The 20,220-nt window shown below is 43.2% G+C and overlaps 1 protein-coding gene across 1 annotated transcript in view; it reads right to left on the reverse strand.

The window, feature by feature from the left end:
• The window catches only part of LOC120936134 (NACHT, LRR and PYD domains-containing protein 3-like), a 36,822-nt gene that overhangs the window by 15,117 nt on the left and 1,485 nt on the right, over nt 1–20,220 (reverse strand). The window contains exons 3-5 of the mRNA XM_040348263.1: nt 18,667–18,969; nt 4,136–4,174; nt 941–2,681 (exon numbers count right to left, since the gene is read on the reverse strand). Of these exons, the coding sequence (XP_040204197.1) occupies nt 941–2,681; nt 4,136–4,174; nt 18,667–18,969 (2,083 nt within the window). The remainder of the gene's footprint in view (nt 1–940; nt 2,682–4,135; nt 4,175–18,666; nt 18,970–20,220) is intronic.

Consider the following 20,220-nt stretch of genomic DNA (forward strand, 5'->3'; position numbering starts at 1 on the left):
AAAGGGCAAAATGTATTATTTAGGGATAGGGATTTTAAGGTAGTGAGGTTATGTAGTTTCCATATATAGCAAGAACTGCTATGTCTGACTGCTGAGGGGAAGCGGGGGTCTCCTATAAAGGATGCCAAGGAGGGGGAAGGAGAAATTAAGTAAAATGTATCTTTATATAACAGTGCCACAATTGGTATGATTGAGCCACTACCATATTTAAGGGAGAGATCTCTCTGGGTTGAATTGACCTGGACCCAGGGGCGGACTGACCATTGAGTCACTCGGGCACTGCCCGAGGGCCCCATGCCACTAGGGGGCCCCATCAGGGTTGCCAGGCTCAGTAAAACCAGGGACAGTATGTAAAAATCTGTGTTTTTTTTTAGATCTGTCCCTGATATGTCCGAAACTGACATGCTTTTAATGTGAAGATCCCAAGATTTTAGCTGCACTGCCTCCTGGCGTGGTGGCCATCTGTAAGCCAGAGGGGCCCCATAATCTTCTATTGCCCGGGGGCCCCATGAGTTGTCAGTCCGCCCCTGCCTGGACCATAAGATACCGTACCTTGAAGATGGATTGGTATAATTGACTGTTCTTCAAAATGTAACCAAGACACTTGATTCGAGGGAGAAAACCATTGAGCTAACTGTGCAAATCTTGCAGCCAGATAATAGCACCATCCTCTTTGGCTTTATATGCTCTGTATTACTATTCTTAGTAAAAAAAAATAAGGCCTTTGCTTCTTTGAGCATTGTGTTTATTTTTGTGTTTATTTTTATAGCCAATATTGGTATTATATCAGTAATGTTATCAGAGCTTTGATAGACTAATTATAGGAACAGACAAGATAACACATATTTATAATTAAGTAGGGTAAGTAAGCCAAACCACCCCCTACGTATTTCCCTGCCTATTCGTTAAATTCAGCTAGGATATCCTCACACTCACTTACCTGACCTCTTGACACAGGTGTAGTAATGGAGATAGATTTTTCTGGCACTCTGGATCCACAGTGAGCGATCCAAAATATAAAGACTGAACACATTCGCTCTTCAAAGTCTTCAAACAATAGCTCAGCTGCTTGGAATAATTAGTGTTCATCCACAAGTGACCAGTACGTGAGCCATGTAGCAATAAACTTGATTTAGACATGACGCTTCTAATGATGTCATCATCCTGAGTCTCATAAAGACAGAAGATAACAAAAGTAGGGAAAACCTTCTTAATATCCTTCACAGTCCATTCTTTCATTGCAGATCTTGCTCGTAGTGAGATGTTGATGCCTGTGCTCTCTGAGAATGTCGTAACCTGCTTTTCATTTAAGAGACCAAACAGGAATTGTACGGCTAAAGCTAAATGTGGGTAACCTGAACTAAAGCCATCTAGTGATTTCCCCTTACAAATCTCTGGAAGAAAAGTGATTTTTGTAAATCCAGAACCATCATCCAGCACATAATACAGAGCAGCAAGGAACTCCTGTACACTCAGATGGATGAAGCTGTAACAAGTCTGGGTGCGGACTTCCCAGTCAAAGATGTTCTCATTCAGAAATACCGACTCCACCTCAGACAGAGAAAGTCCATGTCTTTCTAGATCTTTGTTCTCAAATAAGATTTGTTGGTTCAAAATTCCCTCATTGGCCAAAGCACACAGCTTCTTCAGACAGGTGTGTATGGCCTGAGGTATCCAGTGTACAGACGGGTCCTTCTTGCTGTGATGGGTTATTAAAACCTCCAGGTAGAGAAGGTAAATTGAAGTCATTGTTTTAAATTGAATTAAACCCAAATCTTTTTTTATTTCTTGTTTCATTACAGTGCATGCAATCCAGCATATGATGGGGACAGCACACATAGTGTACACAACTTCATTGTCTTTTATTATACTGAGAACCTTGTCTGCATCTTCTTTATTTCCAAAGAATTTATGGACATATTCCTCTCGATCTTCCCTTGTAAACCCCTGAATTTCCACGTTGCGAGAATCAATGAACGTGTCAAGTTTATTTATAGCCAGTGACCTTGTAGTGATGATCAGAGAAGATTGTTGGAGAATCTGTTTCCTGAGCAATCTTTGAAGAATTATTTCTTTGTGGGTTTCCTCAAAGACATCATTACAAGTCTCCGATTCTTCCCCCACAGTCCACCTTAGTTCATCGAACCCATCAACTATAAAGAGAAGCTTTCTATGACTTTCAGGATCCTTCAGAATAGACACCAGGTCATCTGAACACTGTAGTCTGCAGGTTCTGGATAAAAGTTCCACAAGACTTATGTTTCTATTGATGGTGTTGATTTCTCTACAGCTCAAATAAAACACAAAGTCAAACTTGTCTTGGTAGAGATTCCCAAAGGCCCAGTCCAGCATGATCTTCTTGGAGGTCATTGTTTTACCAATCCCAGCAGGTCCTTGTAACACCACAATGTTGGGGATACAACCATCTTCATCGGGGTCAAAGAGGGCCTGGATTGTGGTTGGGGAGTATTCGTCAGAAGATCTTTTCTCCATGACCTGTAGATGTCTTCTGCCTGTACTCCTTATTTCTTGTTCTTTTTCCTTTTTATTTGGGGGTCCATTTCTCATGAATAACTTGGTATATCTTTTCCGTAGATTAATAGACTCTCCCATACGTGAATTATATTCTTTAATCCTCTGAAGTATCCCCTTCGCAGACTCTCTGTATTCTTTTGCCAATTCTTTATGAGAGAAACAAGAATATTTTATTCTTCATGCACACACAAAATAATATGTATAAAGATAACAACAAAACCTGGGGAATGCCCAGGGAAAAACCAAGCCTCCTTACCGACCAGCCTGCAAAACAACCAATTAACCTGTCTAACAGTATGCGTTAAAAACGGGGGGTTTGTCCGCACGCATTTGCAAACGCATGCGTGAGCCACAGAGCCGCACCAAGGCACCCTGTAATCTGTGGTCCTAACACTAAACAATGAGCGTCCCCACATTGGAGGCACATGCATTCTAATGGAAAGAAAGGGGCAGGTGGACTGAAGGGGAGCCACCCCTCCTTAAAGGTACAGGAGCACACCAAACACCCAGCATATAGCACAATGGCTGAAAAGGTGTTGGTGCACTGCTGGACCAATATAAGCACCACAGGTGAAACAAACATGTCCACCGCCCCCATCTATAGCTGGCAATCGCAGTAAGTTGCATTGGAAGGCTAAAGCAGATAACAACAAAACCTGGGGAATGCCCAGGGAAAAACCAAGCTTCCTTACCGACCAGCCTGCAGAACAACCAATTAACCTGTCTAACAGTATGCGTTAAAAACAGGGGTTTTGTCTGCACGCATTTGCAAACGCATTAGTGAGCCACAGAGCCTCGCCAAGGCACCCTGTAATCTGTGGTCCTAACACTAAATAATGAGCGTCCCCACAGTGGAGGCACATGCATTCTAATGGATAGATAGGGGCAGGTGGACTGAAGGGGAGCCACCCCTCCTTAAAGGTACAGGAGCACAAACACCCAGCATATAACACAATGGCTGCAAAGGTGTTGGTGCAGTGCTAATATGTATAAAGGCCCGTACACACCATCTGATTTTTTTACAACAATTGTTCGACGGACCCGTTTTAGCAGACAATCCGACCGTGTGTATGCTCCATTGGACAAATGTTTTGTGTTTTTCATAGGAAAAATGTTCACTGTGAAAACAGACAAACTTTACGGCAACAAATGTCCGATGGAGCAAAATCCGATTGTGTGTACACAAGTCCATCGGACTTAAGTCCAAATTACAAACACGCATGCTCAGAACCAATGTTTAAGATCAGACAACAATAGCAGAAGTTGCCCAAAGGGTGGTGGTAAAGAGCAGAAACATCACATGTTTTGGTGAAAGTTGGCTGAAAAAGTCCTGCCTTGTGAATGCATTCCAAGTTCATGGCCAACGCCCTTTCGGACCAAAATCCATGGAAAAGTCTGATTGTGTGTATGAGGCTTAAGATAGAGATGGAAATATTGTATTTTAACCATAAACCCTGAAAGGTCACCATGAAAGAAAATATCCCATGAAATACATAGATATTGTAGATGCATCCAAACTATGTACACATCATACAAGTTGAAAAAGAACAAAATGTTAATCCAGAAGAGATTTCATATCAAACATAGATTTCCTACTCACCTGATAACTTGTTGCTCTGTGTCATATTCTTCAGTTTAGCTAAAAAAAAAAAAAAATAGGTAACTGTTTAGTCCTGACAAACCTTTGAAATGGGTAAAATAATAACACTCTTAGACATGAGTGTAGCAGATACTCCCAGACACCGTGGGCCAGATCCACAAAAGAGATACGCCGACTTAACTCGATTTTTCTAAATTTACACGGTGTGTATCTTTGCGCCCGATCCTCAAAACGAGAAGCACCTGAAATTCGGGCTTTTCCGTCCTACCTAAAAATATTACGCCGGCGCATTCTCGTGCGCAAATTACGCTAGGCACGCCGCTTTATTTGATAGGCAAAGATGCAAATGAGGGAGATAGGGCGATCCACAGAATTAAGTGTGTGCGCCGTAGATTACGCCCTGTGCGCACCTGTTAGTTTTTTGGTGGGAATTTACACTTTATAAAAGCAGCCCTAATTTTACACATGCCGTCTGAATGTCTGCTGAAGCAACACCATTCAGGAAGAGCTCAGCACACACACGTTCAGGACTGAAATCTCTCTGCCAAAATGCCAGGACCAGCAATGATACTAGCTGCATTAGTTGATATAGAGACACAAAGAAGGAGGAGGGCACAGAGGAGGAGGAGGAGGGCACAGGAGAGGGTCTACCGCCCACGGCAAGATTTGTTTGGCATGCCTGCTTGTGAAGTTTACCGCAACTACAGATTTACCCGTGAGGCCATCCTGGAATTAACAACAATACTTCAGGATGATCTTACCAGCCCAACCCAACGCTCCCATGCACTGCAGCCACTCACCAAAGTACTGGCCACTTTGCATTTTCTGGCCACTGGCTCATTCCAACGCACAAGTGGAGGCGTGGCTGGGATGGCACAATCCTCCATCAGCAGGTGTGTGCACCAAGTGGTCCCTGCAATCCTGCGGCGCATGGGAGATCAGTTTCAAAAACCCACCCAGGAGGATCAGCGTTTAAAGTCCATGACCGACTTTTATCACATTGCCAGATTTCCACGCACCATCGGGGCCATTGATTGTACCCATGTGGCACTACAACCACCCCATGATACTGAGCACATGTTCCGGAATCGTAAAGGCTGGCATTCCATCAATGTGCAAGTCATCGTAGATGCCCATGGCCTCATCTGGCACGTCTGTGCTAAATTTCCTGGATCCTGCCATGATAGTTACATTTACCGGCAGACCCAGATCTCAAGAGATTTTGACCAGAACATGTATGGAGACAGCTGGCTGATTGGTGAGTGACATGTGTGTCAGGTATGTCCCCCCCATGATGCTGACATCACAAGGGGCACATGCATGACTAATATCCTCCTGTCTTTTCCCTTACAGGTGACTCAGGATATGCCTTGGGACCTCATCTAATGACCCCATTCAGGAACCCCCAAACCCCAGGAGAGCAACGCTACAACCAGGCGCACATACGAACCCGGGGAGTGGTTGAACGGACCTTTGGGCTTCTGAAGTCCCGCTTCAGATGCCTGGATAAGTCTGGGGGTACCCTGCTGTATTCCCCTGACTTTGTGTGCCAAATAATTGGGGCATGTTGCATACTCCACAACTTTGCCCTCAGAAGGGGACTGCATATTGACTTATGTAATGACCTGACCCCTGACCCAGGCAATACTATCCCAACCAACTCTACCCGGTCTGCTGAGGGCACAACAGCTAGGAGACGCCTTGCAGAAGGCATTTTTTCCCAGTAAATGTACATGATTAATGTCACAATAAGAATGTATCTTTTCCCTGTAAATGCACATCAATAAAGTCACAATGATAATGCATGAATGCACACCACTGTGGTTCCTTGCACAGACACATCACATGCACATCGAATTGGATTAGATCCAAGTCCCCCCCCCCCCCTTTGGGACTTGGGAGCAGTAACGCCACGCCACGGCTCCAATTATGTCACTGTGCATTCATACACCATTCAGGAACCTGGGATTGCACTTCTCCCTGGTCCTGGGGATCCCTTCTCCACCAAAACTGAGGGTGACAACCTTAATTTCTTAGGAATGCCACCCCCCCACATTCACACACATAAACCAAATCATAAGTACAGAAGACCAAATAAAAAAAAAAAAAAAATGCATAAACAAAAAAACATAAGTATCCCAGCAAATTTTTTAGCGGCGGCGATTGCTACGCCTTGGCTGGGCAGGGGCACGGGCAGGGGCACGGGCAGGGGCACGGGCAGGGGCACGGCCACGCCGTCGCGGAGGATGTCCATTGGGGGGGGGGTTGAGCTGGGGAAGGAGGAGCCTCCTGGGGGTGTTGAGCTGGGGAAGGAGGAGCCTCCTGGGGGGGTTGAGCTGGGGAAGGAGGAGCCTCCTGGGGGGGTTGAGCTGGGGAAGGAGGAGCCGCCCCTGCTGGCCTGCCCTCCATGGCCCCTGCAATGCGAGTGAGACAGGCAGTGAGGGCAGCCGCATTGGCCTGGCCAGACCTTGTATTGTCCTGCACAGCCTGGGTCAGGGCACTCAGCTCATGGGCCACGCGCGTTGTGGCGGTCTGTATGTCATTCAAACATGTAATGACCGCCGTTGAGTTGGTGGCCACATCACCGAGTGCCTCCATCATTTCACCCTGGCTGTGCTCCATCTGCGTCAGTTTTTCCAGAATTTTTCCAAGAATGCGGGTCTGCCGGGCATTGTCCTTCACCACACTGGCCGACAGACGCTCGCCCACAGCCACGGTCTCCTGGGTTGTCCCCCTGGCTGCCGCTGAGTCTTGCGGGCCTGGAGGAGGGGAGAGAGTGACCCTGGTGACTGGAGGCCTGTTGGGGGAGAAGTGGGAGGGGCTACCCCTGATGGTGGCCTGACTGGTGCCAGCCTCAGGGGTAGTCTCAGGGGAAGACTCAAAGGTCATCATATCAGTGGCCAGGAGGACTTCCCGGCCAATCTGCATATTTTCCTCCTCCTCCCCCTCATCATCCTCCTCCCACTCAACCTCCTCCCCCTCAACCTCCTCCCCCTCAACCTCCTCATGAGTGGAGGTTTGGCCAATCCCCTCCCCTGGGGAATCCTGCCCTTCTTGGGACTCATCATCAGCCTGTCTTGGGGGTGGTGCTGCAGCCTGGCCCGATGGGCCTGCAACCTCCTGGCCTCCAACCTCCTGGCCTCCAACCTCCTGGCGTGTAACCTCCTGGCGTGTAACCTCCTGGCCTCCAACCTCCTGGCCATCTGTGGAGGACACAAAACAATCACATGTTTGAGGAACCACACACTTGGCACATCTTCCCTTCCCCCACCCACACATGCTAATCAACAGAGAATAAACCAAAAAACCTACCTGTCCTCCTAGGAACATCTGACGTATAGCCAGGCAGGCCCACCACCTGCTGTGGGTGGAAACACTGGGCCACTGCCCATTCCTCCTCCGTCAGTCTGACTGGGCAGGGTCCCCCTCCTCCAGTGCCCCTGGTATGGGCGTCGATCCTTGCCATCTTATTCCGGACGACGCTTCTCAGATCATTTATTTTTTTCTGTATGCCAGCGGGGGTCCTAGTCTCCCCCCCCCCGCCGCATTGATCTGGTCCGTGATCTTTTTAATAAGCTGCCTCCTCCTGGCCGGGGTGGTGTTCTGGCTCTCAGGGCCATGCAGAAATCGCCCATATTTCACAATGCCCCGAGCAAGAATTTGCTTCTCTCCCAGGGTGAAATTAAGCTTCCTGCGTTTAGGGGGCATCTCATACACCACCCAGCAACAACAAACACACCCGACAAACAATCGACAATACACACCCAAAAACCTGACAAAAATCTATACCACAAAAAAAGAACCAAAATCTAAACACACAAGGACACAGCTAATAGTAATTCAAAAAGAAACACGCACCAACAAACAAACAAAAAACAAACACCAAAAAACAAACACCAAAAAACAATCAGCAAAAACAATAACAAACAAATTAAATAAATACACTTCTCAAAAACAAACAACAACTAGACTCTCCAACTCCTCAAACACTTTTCTCACAAACACAACTTACCAACACACAAACAAACAGAGCAGAAGCAAATTGCTCATGGAAGGGGAACAATGGGATATACTTTAGCAAGGGAAGTGTGTGTGTGTGGTGCTTTTTAGACACAGGGCGATCCTCAAACTAAGTACACTTGGCCTTTTACCTATCTCACTGATTGCGCCGAGATCAGTTCTGCACATGCCCAGTGAGGTCCCGATTCGTGCGCGCATGCGCAGTACGGCCGGCGCCTCATTTGCATGGGGTCACGGCTCATTACAATGAAGCACGCCCACTTCCTTCCCACTTGCAAAAACCCCGCCTTACGCCTCTGAATTTAAGTTACGCTGGCGCACATTTAGACGCAAATGCGCTGTGGATACGGCACTTACGACACCAACTTAGGGCAACGTAACTTAAATCACATAAGTTAGGACAAACTAAATTTGCACCGCTGGCTGAGGATCTGGCCCCATAATCCCAACGTCCTTGTGAAGATTGAAGATTTGTACAACATTTTGTAAAAATCCATAATCCTATTTATCCCTGCAGGTGATGGGTAGGGTCTTTGTACTGAAATAAATAGTATCGGGCTGTCAGGAAAACGTTGAATTCAATATATTATGTATAACAAACAAATCAAAAAATAATAATACATTTCTATAAACAAAATATTAAAGTCCACCTGAAGCGAGCTGCCATCTATATAAAGGAAGGCATGTAGACGGGGTGAATCTGGATTTTGCAAAGGCATTTGATACAGTTCCCCACAAAACGTTTACTCTACAAACTAAGGTCTGTCGGCATGGACCAAAGGGTGAGTACATGGATTAAAAACTGGCTACAGTGGCGAGTCCAAAGGGTTGTGATAAATGGGGAGTACTCGGAATGGTCTGGTGTGGTAAGTGGGGTCCATCAAGGATCTGTCCTGGGACCAATTCTGTTTAATGTAGTCATAAACGATATAGAGAATCGTTTAAATGTTGCCTTCCACTCCTTTAATGAGACCAGTGGAGAGAAATCCCATTTCTATTTATCAATCTACTCCCCATCAACCAACACAGAATTAGGGTACTTTACCACCCCAGTTCAAAAGCAAACGTGGTAGAGGGAAAAAAGGAAGGGAAAAAAATAGAGGAAGTGCACATCACACTCAATATCAATATCCTGAGGGGTATAATGACTACAATGGGTATTATGCCAAAGTACCTGTGTCTAATAAATTTGAGCCCCTTATTAGACACGACAAATGGAGAAATCCCAACTCCCCCCGTCCTATTTTAGGGAGGGGGAGGAGAGGGACCCGAGGCGAACAAACACACAGACCACATGGACACCGACCCCCAGAAGTCCAACAGCACCTTCTCCCGCAGCAGGGATGGTGGAGACCTCCACAGAGAGAGAGAGAGAGAGAGAGAGAATATCAATACCCACCGGACCCTCCAACACAGGAAGGAGGGGATGCAGGGCAGGCAGGAGAGTCCAAAAAAAGAAGGAGGGATCAGGACCCATAGGTATCTACAATTTAAGTAAGATCGAGCTGTCTCAAAAAAAACCTAAATATTCTACAGTCAGGCATGAAATGTGCTCCGATTTTTTTTTTAAACAAGTTTGATGTATATATGGACATTCAGAAGTATATTCGTAAGATTAATATTAAAAAATACTTTCTGAACAATGTCCCAACAGCACCTAGCAAGAAATTTTTCCGCCATAGTAGGCATTGATAGCGGCCTAAAAAATAGGTCATTATTTAACCCTCTAAATACGGCAAACCAGCACATCGAAGTGTTCAAAAATCTGGTATTAAGAGATTTAGAGCAAACTGTTCCAAAGAGATTCGTGAATCATTGCCATGTACATGATGGGATAAAGTTATTAGAAGAAAAAAAAGACATAGTCATCAGACCTGCCGACAAGGGAGGAGGGCGTTGTCATTTTAGAAAAATCGTTTTATGACAACCAACTGGCTGGTAGGCTAGCAGATCTAAGTACTTATGTCAGACTGAAATCAGACCCTACAACATCATTCCAGAAAGATCTACAGAAACTTATAGATCTGGGGTCGGCAAGTAAAGTTGTGAATAAAAAGAAAATTAAATATCTGGTACCTAGTGTATGCAGGATTTCGACGATCTATACCTTGCCGAAGATACACAAAGATGTGTCAAATCCTCCTGCCCGATCGATCGTAAATTGTATCGGATCGGTGACAGCACGATTAGGACAATATCTAGATACCTTTTCACAGGCAAGTGTTGTGAAAACAAAAGCATACTTAAAAGACACCAAGAATCTCCTTCAAGTGATCAATGGAATTGATTTATCTAATAAACCAGATGTCTTTATTGTAACAGCAGACGTCGCCTCATTGTACACTATTATCCAACATGAAGACTCCTTACTAGTTTTGAATTGGGCTCTATCCCAAAGGGATGATATCCCCTTCGAACAGAAAGTATCTTTGGGGCAGGCCCTTGATTTTTGCCTGTCCCACAATTATTTCTGGTATGACCAACAGTTTTATTCGCAATGTAAGGGAGTAGCCATGGGAGCAAAATTTGCTCCCAGTTTGGCAAATCTATTCATGGGAGAGTGGGAGGATAAGGCGTTTTTTTTCACGAAAGAGAGATCAGTTGCTTCTCTATAAGAGGTACATTGATGACCTGTTCATTTGGGAAGTAAGTGAATGCTCTCTCCACAAGTTCATGGCCAAATTGAATTTAAATAAGAATAATATCGTGTTGGACTACACTTTTAGTAAAGATCAGATCCATTATTTAGACGTCAACATTATAAGACAAGATGGAGACCTAGTGACTACGGTCTATTTTAAAGAAACAGATCGGAAACAGTTACTTGCCTATCACTAGTGGGCATCACCCACTATGGCTTAAAAATATTCCACAGGGCCAAATAATGCGGATCAGAAGAAATTGCACATCAAATGAGGACTTTCACTCTCAGTCTGGAATCATTAAAACACGATTTATACAAAAAGGCTATAATGAACCATCTTTGGATAAAATAATTACAGAAGTGGGTAATATACCACGTGAGACCTGTTTAGAAAATAGAGCACCCGTCAATAATAATAAACATGAGTGGGGATTTATTTCTGATTTTAATGATCAGTATAAGGATATAGAGAAAATCTTTAAACAACATTGGCAAATCATTTGTATGGATAGAACTTAAAATCCTGTGTTACCAAAAAAAAACTGGTTTATATATAGAAAAAGCGCCCAATTTTGGCGATATGGTGGTCAAAAAAGTTTTAGACCCACCAGCCAAACCACAAACTTTTTGGGATTGCAAAGGTTTTTTTGCCTGCAGAAGGTGCAAAACGTGTGCTAAGGTGTCTGCACCTATACAAGGTTTAAAAGATTTTATATCCACTGGTAATAATGTAGGTTTTAAAATCGAGGAATTTATCATGTGTAGTACCAAACATGTGGTTTACGTTTTACAGTGCCCATGTAATTTAATGTACGTAGGCCGTACAAAAAGAACTTTAAAAAAACGTGTATCGGAGCACATACACAATATTGAAATCGGCTTTAAATATCACAGAGTCTCTCTCTACTTTAAAAAGTACCATAATCAGGACCCCTCTGGTTTAAAGTTCTGGGGTATTGACAGAATTCTACCAAACTGGAGAGGGTCAAATTTGGTGAGAGAGATCTCGAAAAGAGAAACTTGTTGGATACATTCAATGAATACTCTGACCCCTGCTGGCATAAATGTGGAACTTGATGTGAATTGCTACAATCGGTGACATTTAATATATATTTTTCAATTTTATTGATTCATTTTTTAGTAATCTAATTTTTTATCTGATTCTTTGGAATTTTAGTATGATCCAATTATTTTATTATTACCATGTTTTCATTATGGGCTATGGTTTGCTTCTATATGGGTCAAGTGAGGAATCTCATGTTGACATAGATGTATGGAAAGGTTCTACTATGAGTTCACCTTTGAGTTATAAATACTCTGAACATGCAGACATATGTGGTCCTAAAATAGGTATAATATAACAGTATTTTCTCACAGTAGAGGGTGAGAGACGCTTGGGCTAGTTCAAATTGACATTTATATGACCAAGTTTGAACTGGTTAGACTATTTCTGGAATTAGTCAGATTTAAAGAAGGGGATTTAAGATTGGCGCTAGAATTGGCGTAGCATCCACCTCTTCCCTGTGTCTCCGCCCCCCCTGTTAATAGGATGAGATGTACGTCTCTTTTTATTTAATCAACATGGTTGTTTTTTATATGATTAATAGGGTGTTTTCTATATAATTACCATCTCTTTATATATAATCACCATTTGTTCATACATAATTACTTTTTATATAATCACTAGACATGTGCACAGAAATCGTTTTTTTTTTTGTTCCGTTTCGTATCATTCCGTAGGTTCGTTCCCGTTCGTTTTTCGTAAGACGCCCGTTTTCCTGTTCGTTCCCATTCGTTTTTCGTACGACGCAATTTTTTCGTATTCCGATCGTTTCGTATTTTGGTTACCGTTTTATTTTCGTACATGCGGGATGGTTAGTTATTCTGTTTAATTCATGTTCGTTACTTGTTAGACAATAATTTTTGTGAATTTTCGTCATTTTGTACTTTCGTAAATATATCGCGGGATTCGCGGCACTTTCAACACGCGGCTCATCCATATTAACTATTGTTAAGCCCCATACACTTGGTCAGACTTTTTTAACAACAAACATAAAAACGATCGTTTTACCGAACGTTCGTTCATTTTTAAACTCCATCAGAAAACCATTTTTGGGTTCCAGGTTCAAAAGTCTGGCCAACTGATCTCTCCCTTCAGATGAAAATCCACAGAAAAGTTTATTTGGCTTTACTGTACTACTGTACTGCACAAAAGAGAAGCTGCTTCACTAACTACACTCACTGCCCATTCAAAAAAAACGAAAATGACATCTTATAACAAAAGATTTGCATTCTGTATTTTGAAACCAAATTACGAACAGAAAAAAGGAATTCAGAATACAGAATACAAATCTTTTGTTATAAGATGTCATATGAACATACAAACAGAAAAAGGATTCAAACAAAATACAGAATGAAAATCTTTTGTTAGATGTCATATGAACATACGACTGAAAATCAAAATACGAACAGAACAAGGATTCAAACAAAATACAGAATGCAAGTCTTTTGTTATAGATGTCATATTCGTTCTTTTGACGTTTTTGTTTTGTTGTATTTTCTTCGGATCGTTCGTTCGTATTTGCGGTTGTTCGTTATGCGACTCATTCGTAATCCCGTAGTTTTCGTATTTTGGTGCTTAAATTTTTTCGTATGTACACATTATTCTGCGGGTACGAAAATGAACATTTTCGAACGAAAATAACATTTGTACGAACGGGAATGCACATATCTAATAATCACTATTGTTGAATTTTCTATTATCACCAATGGGTGAATCTCTTCTTCCAATTGAATTTTATTAATAATTATTTTTAGCTGTATTGTCAATCCGATTGTTATCGAGATTGATTATGGGTTAATATTTTATAAGACTCTGAAATAGACATTAAGAGTCTGTTCAGAGGTCTGTGATGATATTAGCTGTATCATGTAGAATGATTTGTACTGCATTTTCTAACTTGTGTGATTGGCAGCTGAGCATACTGTCATAATGATATGTTTTAAATGCCGATGCGCATATACACGCCATTAGGTTTGGACACTAGGGGCCAGATCCAGAGAGAGAGTACGCTGGCGTATCTACTGATACGCCGGCGTACTTTCAAATTACCCGCGTCGTATCTTTAGTTTGAATCCTCAAACCAAGATACGACCGCATCTGTGTTCGATCCGACAGGCGTACGGCTTCGTACGCCTTCGGATCGTAGATGCAATACTTCGGCGTCCGCTGGGTGGAGTTTGCATCGTTTTCCGCGTCGGGTATGAAAATACCCGACGCGGGTATGCAAATTCCCGCGTATGCAAATTTCGACGATCCACAAACGTACGCGCGGCCATCACATTCTCTTACGTCGTCTCTAGTCGGCTTTTTCCGGCGTATAGTTAAAGCTGGTATTTTGCGGCGTATAGTTAGACTTGCCATGTTAAGTATGGCCGTCGTTCCCGCGTCGAAATTTGAATTTTTTTTTTGCGTACGTCGTCCGTGAATAGGGATGGACGTAATTTACGTCTAAGTTAAAAAAATGACGTTGGTGTGACGTCATTTAGCGCAATGCACGGCGGGAAATTTAAGGACGGCGCATGCGCAGTTCATTCGGCGCGGGGACGCGCTTCATTTAAATGAAACACGCCCCCTACTCGCCGATTTGAATTACGTGCCGAGAGATACACTACGCCGCCATAACGTACGGTGCGAATTCTTTGTGGATTTGAAGAATTCAAAAGTAAGTTACAGCGGCGTAGCGTATCTCACATACGCTGCGCCTATCTAAATGTATGTGGATCTGGCCCTAGGTGTTTTTTTTTTTAAATAAATTTGTGTCCTCGCCCGCGGTATGCAATTACAATATTGCACCATTGTATATATGCCCAGGTCGGCCTGTTAGGGACGTCATTCGGGATGTCTACAGATAGGAGTCATAACTAGGGTTGTCCCGATACCACTTTTTTGAGACCGAGTACAAGTACCGATACTTTTTTTCAAGTACTCGCCGATACCGAATACCGATACTTTTTTTAATGTCATGTGACAGTGGCAGTATTTTTTTTTTTTGTTTACTATTTTTTTTTACTATGTTTTTTTTTTTACAGTGATTTTAATTTATTTATTTTTTTAGGGGGGGGGGGGGGGTGAATTGTCAGTGTGTTTTTTTTTTTTTTTACATTTTATTTATTTTTTAATATTTATTGCAATTTTTTATTTTAATCAGCCCTGTTGGGGGGCTTTGGTGAGATTTCAGGGGTCTTAACAGACCTCTGTCATCTCCCCTTTAAGACAGAGAAAGGGACTAGGGAAACAGATTCCCCAGTCCCTTTCTCAGCAGCTTCAGCTGAAATGAATGGAGGGAAGCTCCTCCATTCATAAACTGAAGCATCGTAAACACAGGAGGTTACGATGCTCAGTTATATGAATGGACAGAGTCGGTAATCACCGACTCTGTTCATTCAGAAAAGGTAGGAGCCAGGCTTAGCGGCTCCTACCTCCGCTCTCCCCCCTGACAGATTGAGGGGGGAGAGCGGCACGGACGGGGACGGGATGGATGGAGAGAGACTGCAGGGACGGACGGGGGGGGGGGAGAGAGAACGGGATGGACGGACGGGGAGGAAAGAACACTGCATGGACGGGGGGGAAGAGAGAACGGGACGGACGGGGGAAGGGGAGGAAAGAACACTGCATGGACGGGGGGGGGGGGGAGAGAGAATGGGACGGACGGGGAAAGGGGAGGAAAGAACACTGCATGGACGGGGGGGGAAGAGAGAACGGGACGGACGGACGGGGGAAGGGGAGGAAAGAGCACTGCATGGACAGGGGGGGAGAGAGAACCGGACGGACAGGGGAAGGGGAGGAGAGAGAATGGCACGGACGGACGGGGGGAGGTGAGAGAGCAGCACGGACAGGGGAAGACAACACTGACCATGGGGGAGAGAAGATTTGCAACTCCCCTGCCTGCCCGCTCAAGTATCGGCTGAGGCATCGGGAGCATTTCCCTGAGTACAAGTACTCGGGGAAATGCTTGGTATCGGTCCCGATACCGATACTAGTATGGGTATCGGGACATCACTAGTCATAACGTAAGATCAGCGTTCTGTGTACTAACAAACAGACACAAGAAGTAGGTGATCACTCCCCTGGAGACACTTTCCCGTCTGACGTATGGGCCACACGGCGCATAGCAATGGACCGCAACGCAGTGCGTATATAAAGGAAGTACACGTTGCTTGACTCCACCCCTTTGATGATGTCGAATGACGGAACTAGTCAGGGCGGAGTCAAGTAATTTGAGTAAGGACGCCGACGGTGTTGGAGCCGAATGTGTCTTCTAAAGCGGAGAGTGGTAGGAGACGCTATCCGCACACCTGTCTTTTGGGCGTTCATGGTATTACATGACAAAAAATGCTGATGATTTTATGATTCTACAGTATGTAAGTGTACATCCAGATGGATTTTTGTATGAATTTGATTAAAACTTTTTAAATGGGATTACGCTATGTCCAACTCCTTTTTCTTCCTATGGTGATCTTTGAGCAATTAATTGATCCAGCTGAGGAGATATACACCAAGACTGATTCCAGATTGATTACCCTTATGCTGTCTTTTGATTGATTTCTGGTAAGAGTCTTTCTAAGAGGGGGCTGCTATCCACACCCCCCCTCTCTTTTCAGCACACGTGTGGTGGTGTGGTCTTCTGGCAACAAACAAGATTTTCATCTTTTCTCCTTTGGGACTAATTGGACTATTCGTTTTCTTTTACAAACTTTTCTGAATGTGTTTAACACATGTTATGGACAGAAATTAATCAGATCTTTTATATGTTCATTTGTTTGCACATATATACATAAGCGCTGCCTGGTGGATATTCATATCCTTTGTGAATTTATATTTACCCTGTGCAAAAATTATCGTCTATGTGAAGTTTTTTTGTTTACAAAGAGCCTCCTTAGTATAAGGCAGCAGCTGTAGTCAATAATTTTGACATTTATTTTCAATCTACAGGCTAGTTTTTCATAAGCGCTTGATTGATTTGTTTGAGTTTGTGCGCCTCTTGGCTCATATAAATCACTGTTGCAGATATAGAGAATGAGATAAACAGCTCAACCTCAATATTTGCGTAAAAAAAATGGGGTGGGCAACTACATAGCAAATGAGGTTTAATTTTGAAAAATATAAAGTAATGCATTTGGGTGCTAAAGCTATGAATGCAAGTTACTCACTAGGGGGAGAACCTCTGGGGGAATCTAGGATGGAAAAGGACCTGGGAGTCCTAGTAGATGACAGGCTCAGCAATGGCATGAAATGCCAAGCTACTGCAAGCAAAGCCAACAGAATATTAGCATGCATTAGAAATGGGATTTACTCCAGAGATAAAACGATAATTCTCCCACTCTACAAGACTCTGATCCGGCCGTATCTCGAATATGCCATCCAGTTCTGGGCACTAGTCCTCAGGAGGGATGTCTGGGGAAAGACCAGAGAAGGGCAACAAAGCTAATAAAGAGACTAGAGGATCTCAGCTATGGGGAAAGACTACAAGCATTGAACTTATTCTCTCTGGAGAGGAGATGCTTGAGAGAGATATGATAGCGATGTACAAATAACGTACTGGTGACCCTATAATTTTTTTTTAAATGTGAAACAGAAATTAAAAAGACATGTGGCCATTCACTGATATTGAAAGAAAAGCGGTTTAACCTTAAACTGCATAGAGAGTTCTTTACTGTCAGAGCATCAAGGATGTGGAATTCTCTTCCACAAGCAGTGGTATCAGCAGGGAGCCTCAATAGTATCAAGAAAAACTATTAGATGGGTACCTTAACAAAAAAACATACAGTGATGTACATTGTGCTATTGACATAAACACAAGCACACACACACACACCTATACAGGTTGAACTGGATAGACTTCTGTATTTTTTAAACCTTACCAACTATGTAACTATATGTAACTATGTAAGTGTGTAAGTGTGCATGGACCAACCACCAAGGGATTATAATACTTCTTATCAAAACTTTAGGCTCCATTCACACCAAAGCATTTTATCATGCTTTCTGCAGAAACGCAGGCCATTTTTTTTTTGAACATTCTCATCAATGCATTTTTGGAAAAGGTCAGGGGCTTTTTTTAACACAAAACCATACTTTTTTGGTGGTTTTGGTTCAATTGACATCAATTGAGAAGCTGCAGAAATGCATGTAGTGTTTTTACTGCGATTTTGCCATGCTTTGCGTCTTAATTCGACTCAACCATGAAATTTTCAAAAGAAAACAAAAAAAAAGCATATAAACGCAAATCCCAGCAAAATTGCGGTAAAAAAACGTGCAAAGCACAGCAAAAAGCACTGCAGAAATGCTCAAAAGCCACATGCATAGATATGAATCGAGCCTGAGGCTCCATTCACACCATGGTGCTGCAATTCTGGCAGCGATTCCAAATCGCTGCAAAACACGAAACACACTAACAATCTTTGTTACTTTCAATGGCACCCAAATCGCGGCACAATTTTGTTGTGATTTGTTGGGTGACAATCGCGACAAAATAAATATGTTTTTTTATATGTAGGAGAGGAATACCAGTATTCGCCCAGACTGGAAGTGTTTAAAAGATGACAGATCCTGCAAAGATGGATAGCACCAGCTCTCCCTCTCTCACACCCAGGAGGCCACAAGCCTCACTTGAATGGCATGTCCCAAAAGTCTCAAAGAACTCTGTTGCCCCATGGAAGACGTCTAATCAAACGAAACATGTGTAGGGCAGAGTTTAGCGGTGATGTTATCATGCCCGCCCAGAGTCAGCGGTGCTACGCGATATGCTCACACAGATATTTATCAGGAATTGTTAGGAAACGGTCATTATAAACAAGAACTCACCATTGTGTGCTCTTCTCTCCTGGAGGTAATTTGCAGGTCCCATCAAATCAGTCAGAGTAAAGACTTTAATCATGACATCCAGAGCCCCTTCTTCTCCATATGTGTTTATCAGGACATCCTTGGTGGTGATCCAGTCTGCATTTTCTAGTCTTCCTCTGGGAATGGGAAGTTTATCTCCAAAGGGAAAATCAGACAATTTGTTCTTAAATTTCTTGAAGTCACATCCTTTGAGATCCTCCAGAGAATATATCATAAGATCTCCAGGGGTTTGTGGGCCCTTTCCCAGGACATCTGGATCCAACCCTGCAGAGAGGACCTCAGTTACATTCAGGAACCATAAACATTAATCCTGATTGGACAGTTTCTGACACATTACAGAAGATATGTCTGTACTGTCAGCTGGCTGGCTCTGATGCAGTCGGCGTGAAAAACGAAACTGGTCAGGTTTCCATCCTTGTTTCCCCTTTGGGATGGCCCTCCCAGAGATACATAGATTAGACCAAGTATATTCTACACATATGAATCCAAGGACCTGAGATCCTATTGTATGGACTGGACCTCTCATAACCAAAGTGGAAGGTTAAGTTTCTTCTTACTCTGCTGGGCCTATTAGTGCAAGTGACTTCCATATGCTGCACTTGTGTCTCCCTCTTCGACCAACTACAAGTTCTACAGTTTTGAAGTTCTGCATGATTCTTTTATATATCCTTGCTGGGAGGATTTAGTGTGTTCTTCCCTTGGAGTCTTCCAGACCTTATTTAAACAAACATGACACAGAGCATTTGGCACGAATAAGAGGTATGAGCGAGGCCTCTATTTGGGACTGGCCTATTATCTCAATGAGAGTCCAATGCACAGGTCTTCTATGAGTGGTCTGTTCCCTGCTTAACTACAGTTTGGAATCACACATGCTGCACAAATTCAATCCATGTGAAATGTTATTATGGACTATGTCCCTGTTTTGGGCGTTACACCTAATTACAATTGTTTTGGGTAATACACCTTATTAGAATCTGTAATGTATTCCTATGATGTGTACTGAGTCAGTGCCATCAAGTGGACATAATGCTATATCTTCCCGATTAAAGTATTTAAAGAATAAATTCACCTTTTCAAAAAAAACGAATAAACGCACGTTTTTTTTCAGGTAAATCACGGCACTCACACCGCCATGATAGTTCATTGAAAACGACAAGACGACAGCCGCAAAGGCTGCCAGGCATTGTAGTTTTTCCATTCACAGACCGCTGTGAATGAGTGTCATAGCTGGGTGCCACGTTTAAAAAAAGAAAAAAAAAAAGTTAGCTAGCGGGTGGAGGAGAACCCTGCGCTAGCTGGCACAGCCGGGATCGGGGAGGTGGATTTATAACATGTTACACCCCAAATATGGGTTATCTATTATGGCCCATAAATAAAAGTTGATGATCATAAGAAATAAACCTTATATGGCAATTATTCATGACAGCTTTGCAAATGCTGACATAAAAGCAAATTTTCCATAGACCTCTTAATGTGTGTGTGTATATATATATATATATATATATATATATATAT

This window comes from Rana temporaria, chromosome 4, assembly GCF_905171775.1.
Source record: "Rana temporaria chromosome 4, aRanTem1.1, whole genome shotgun sequence".
Classification (NCBI taxonomy): domain Eukaryota; kingdom Metazoa; phylum Chordata; class Amphibia; order Anura; family Ranidae; genus Rana; species Rana temporaria.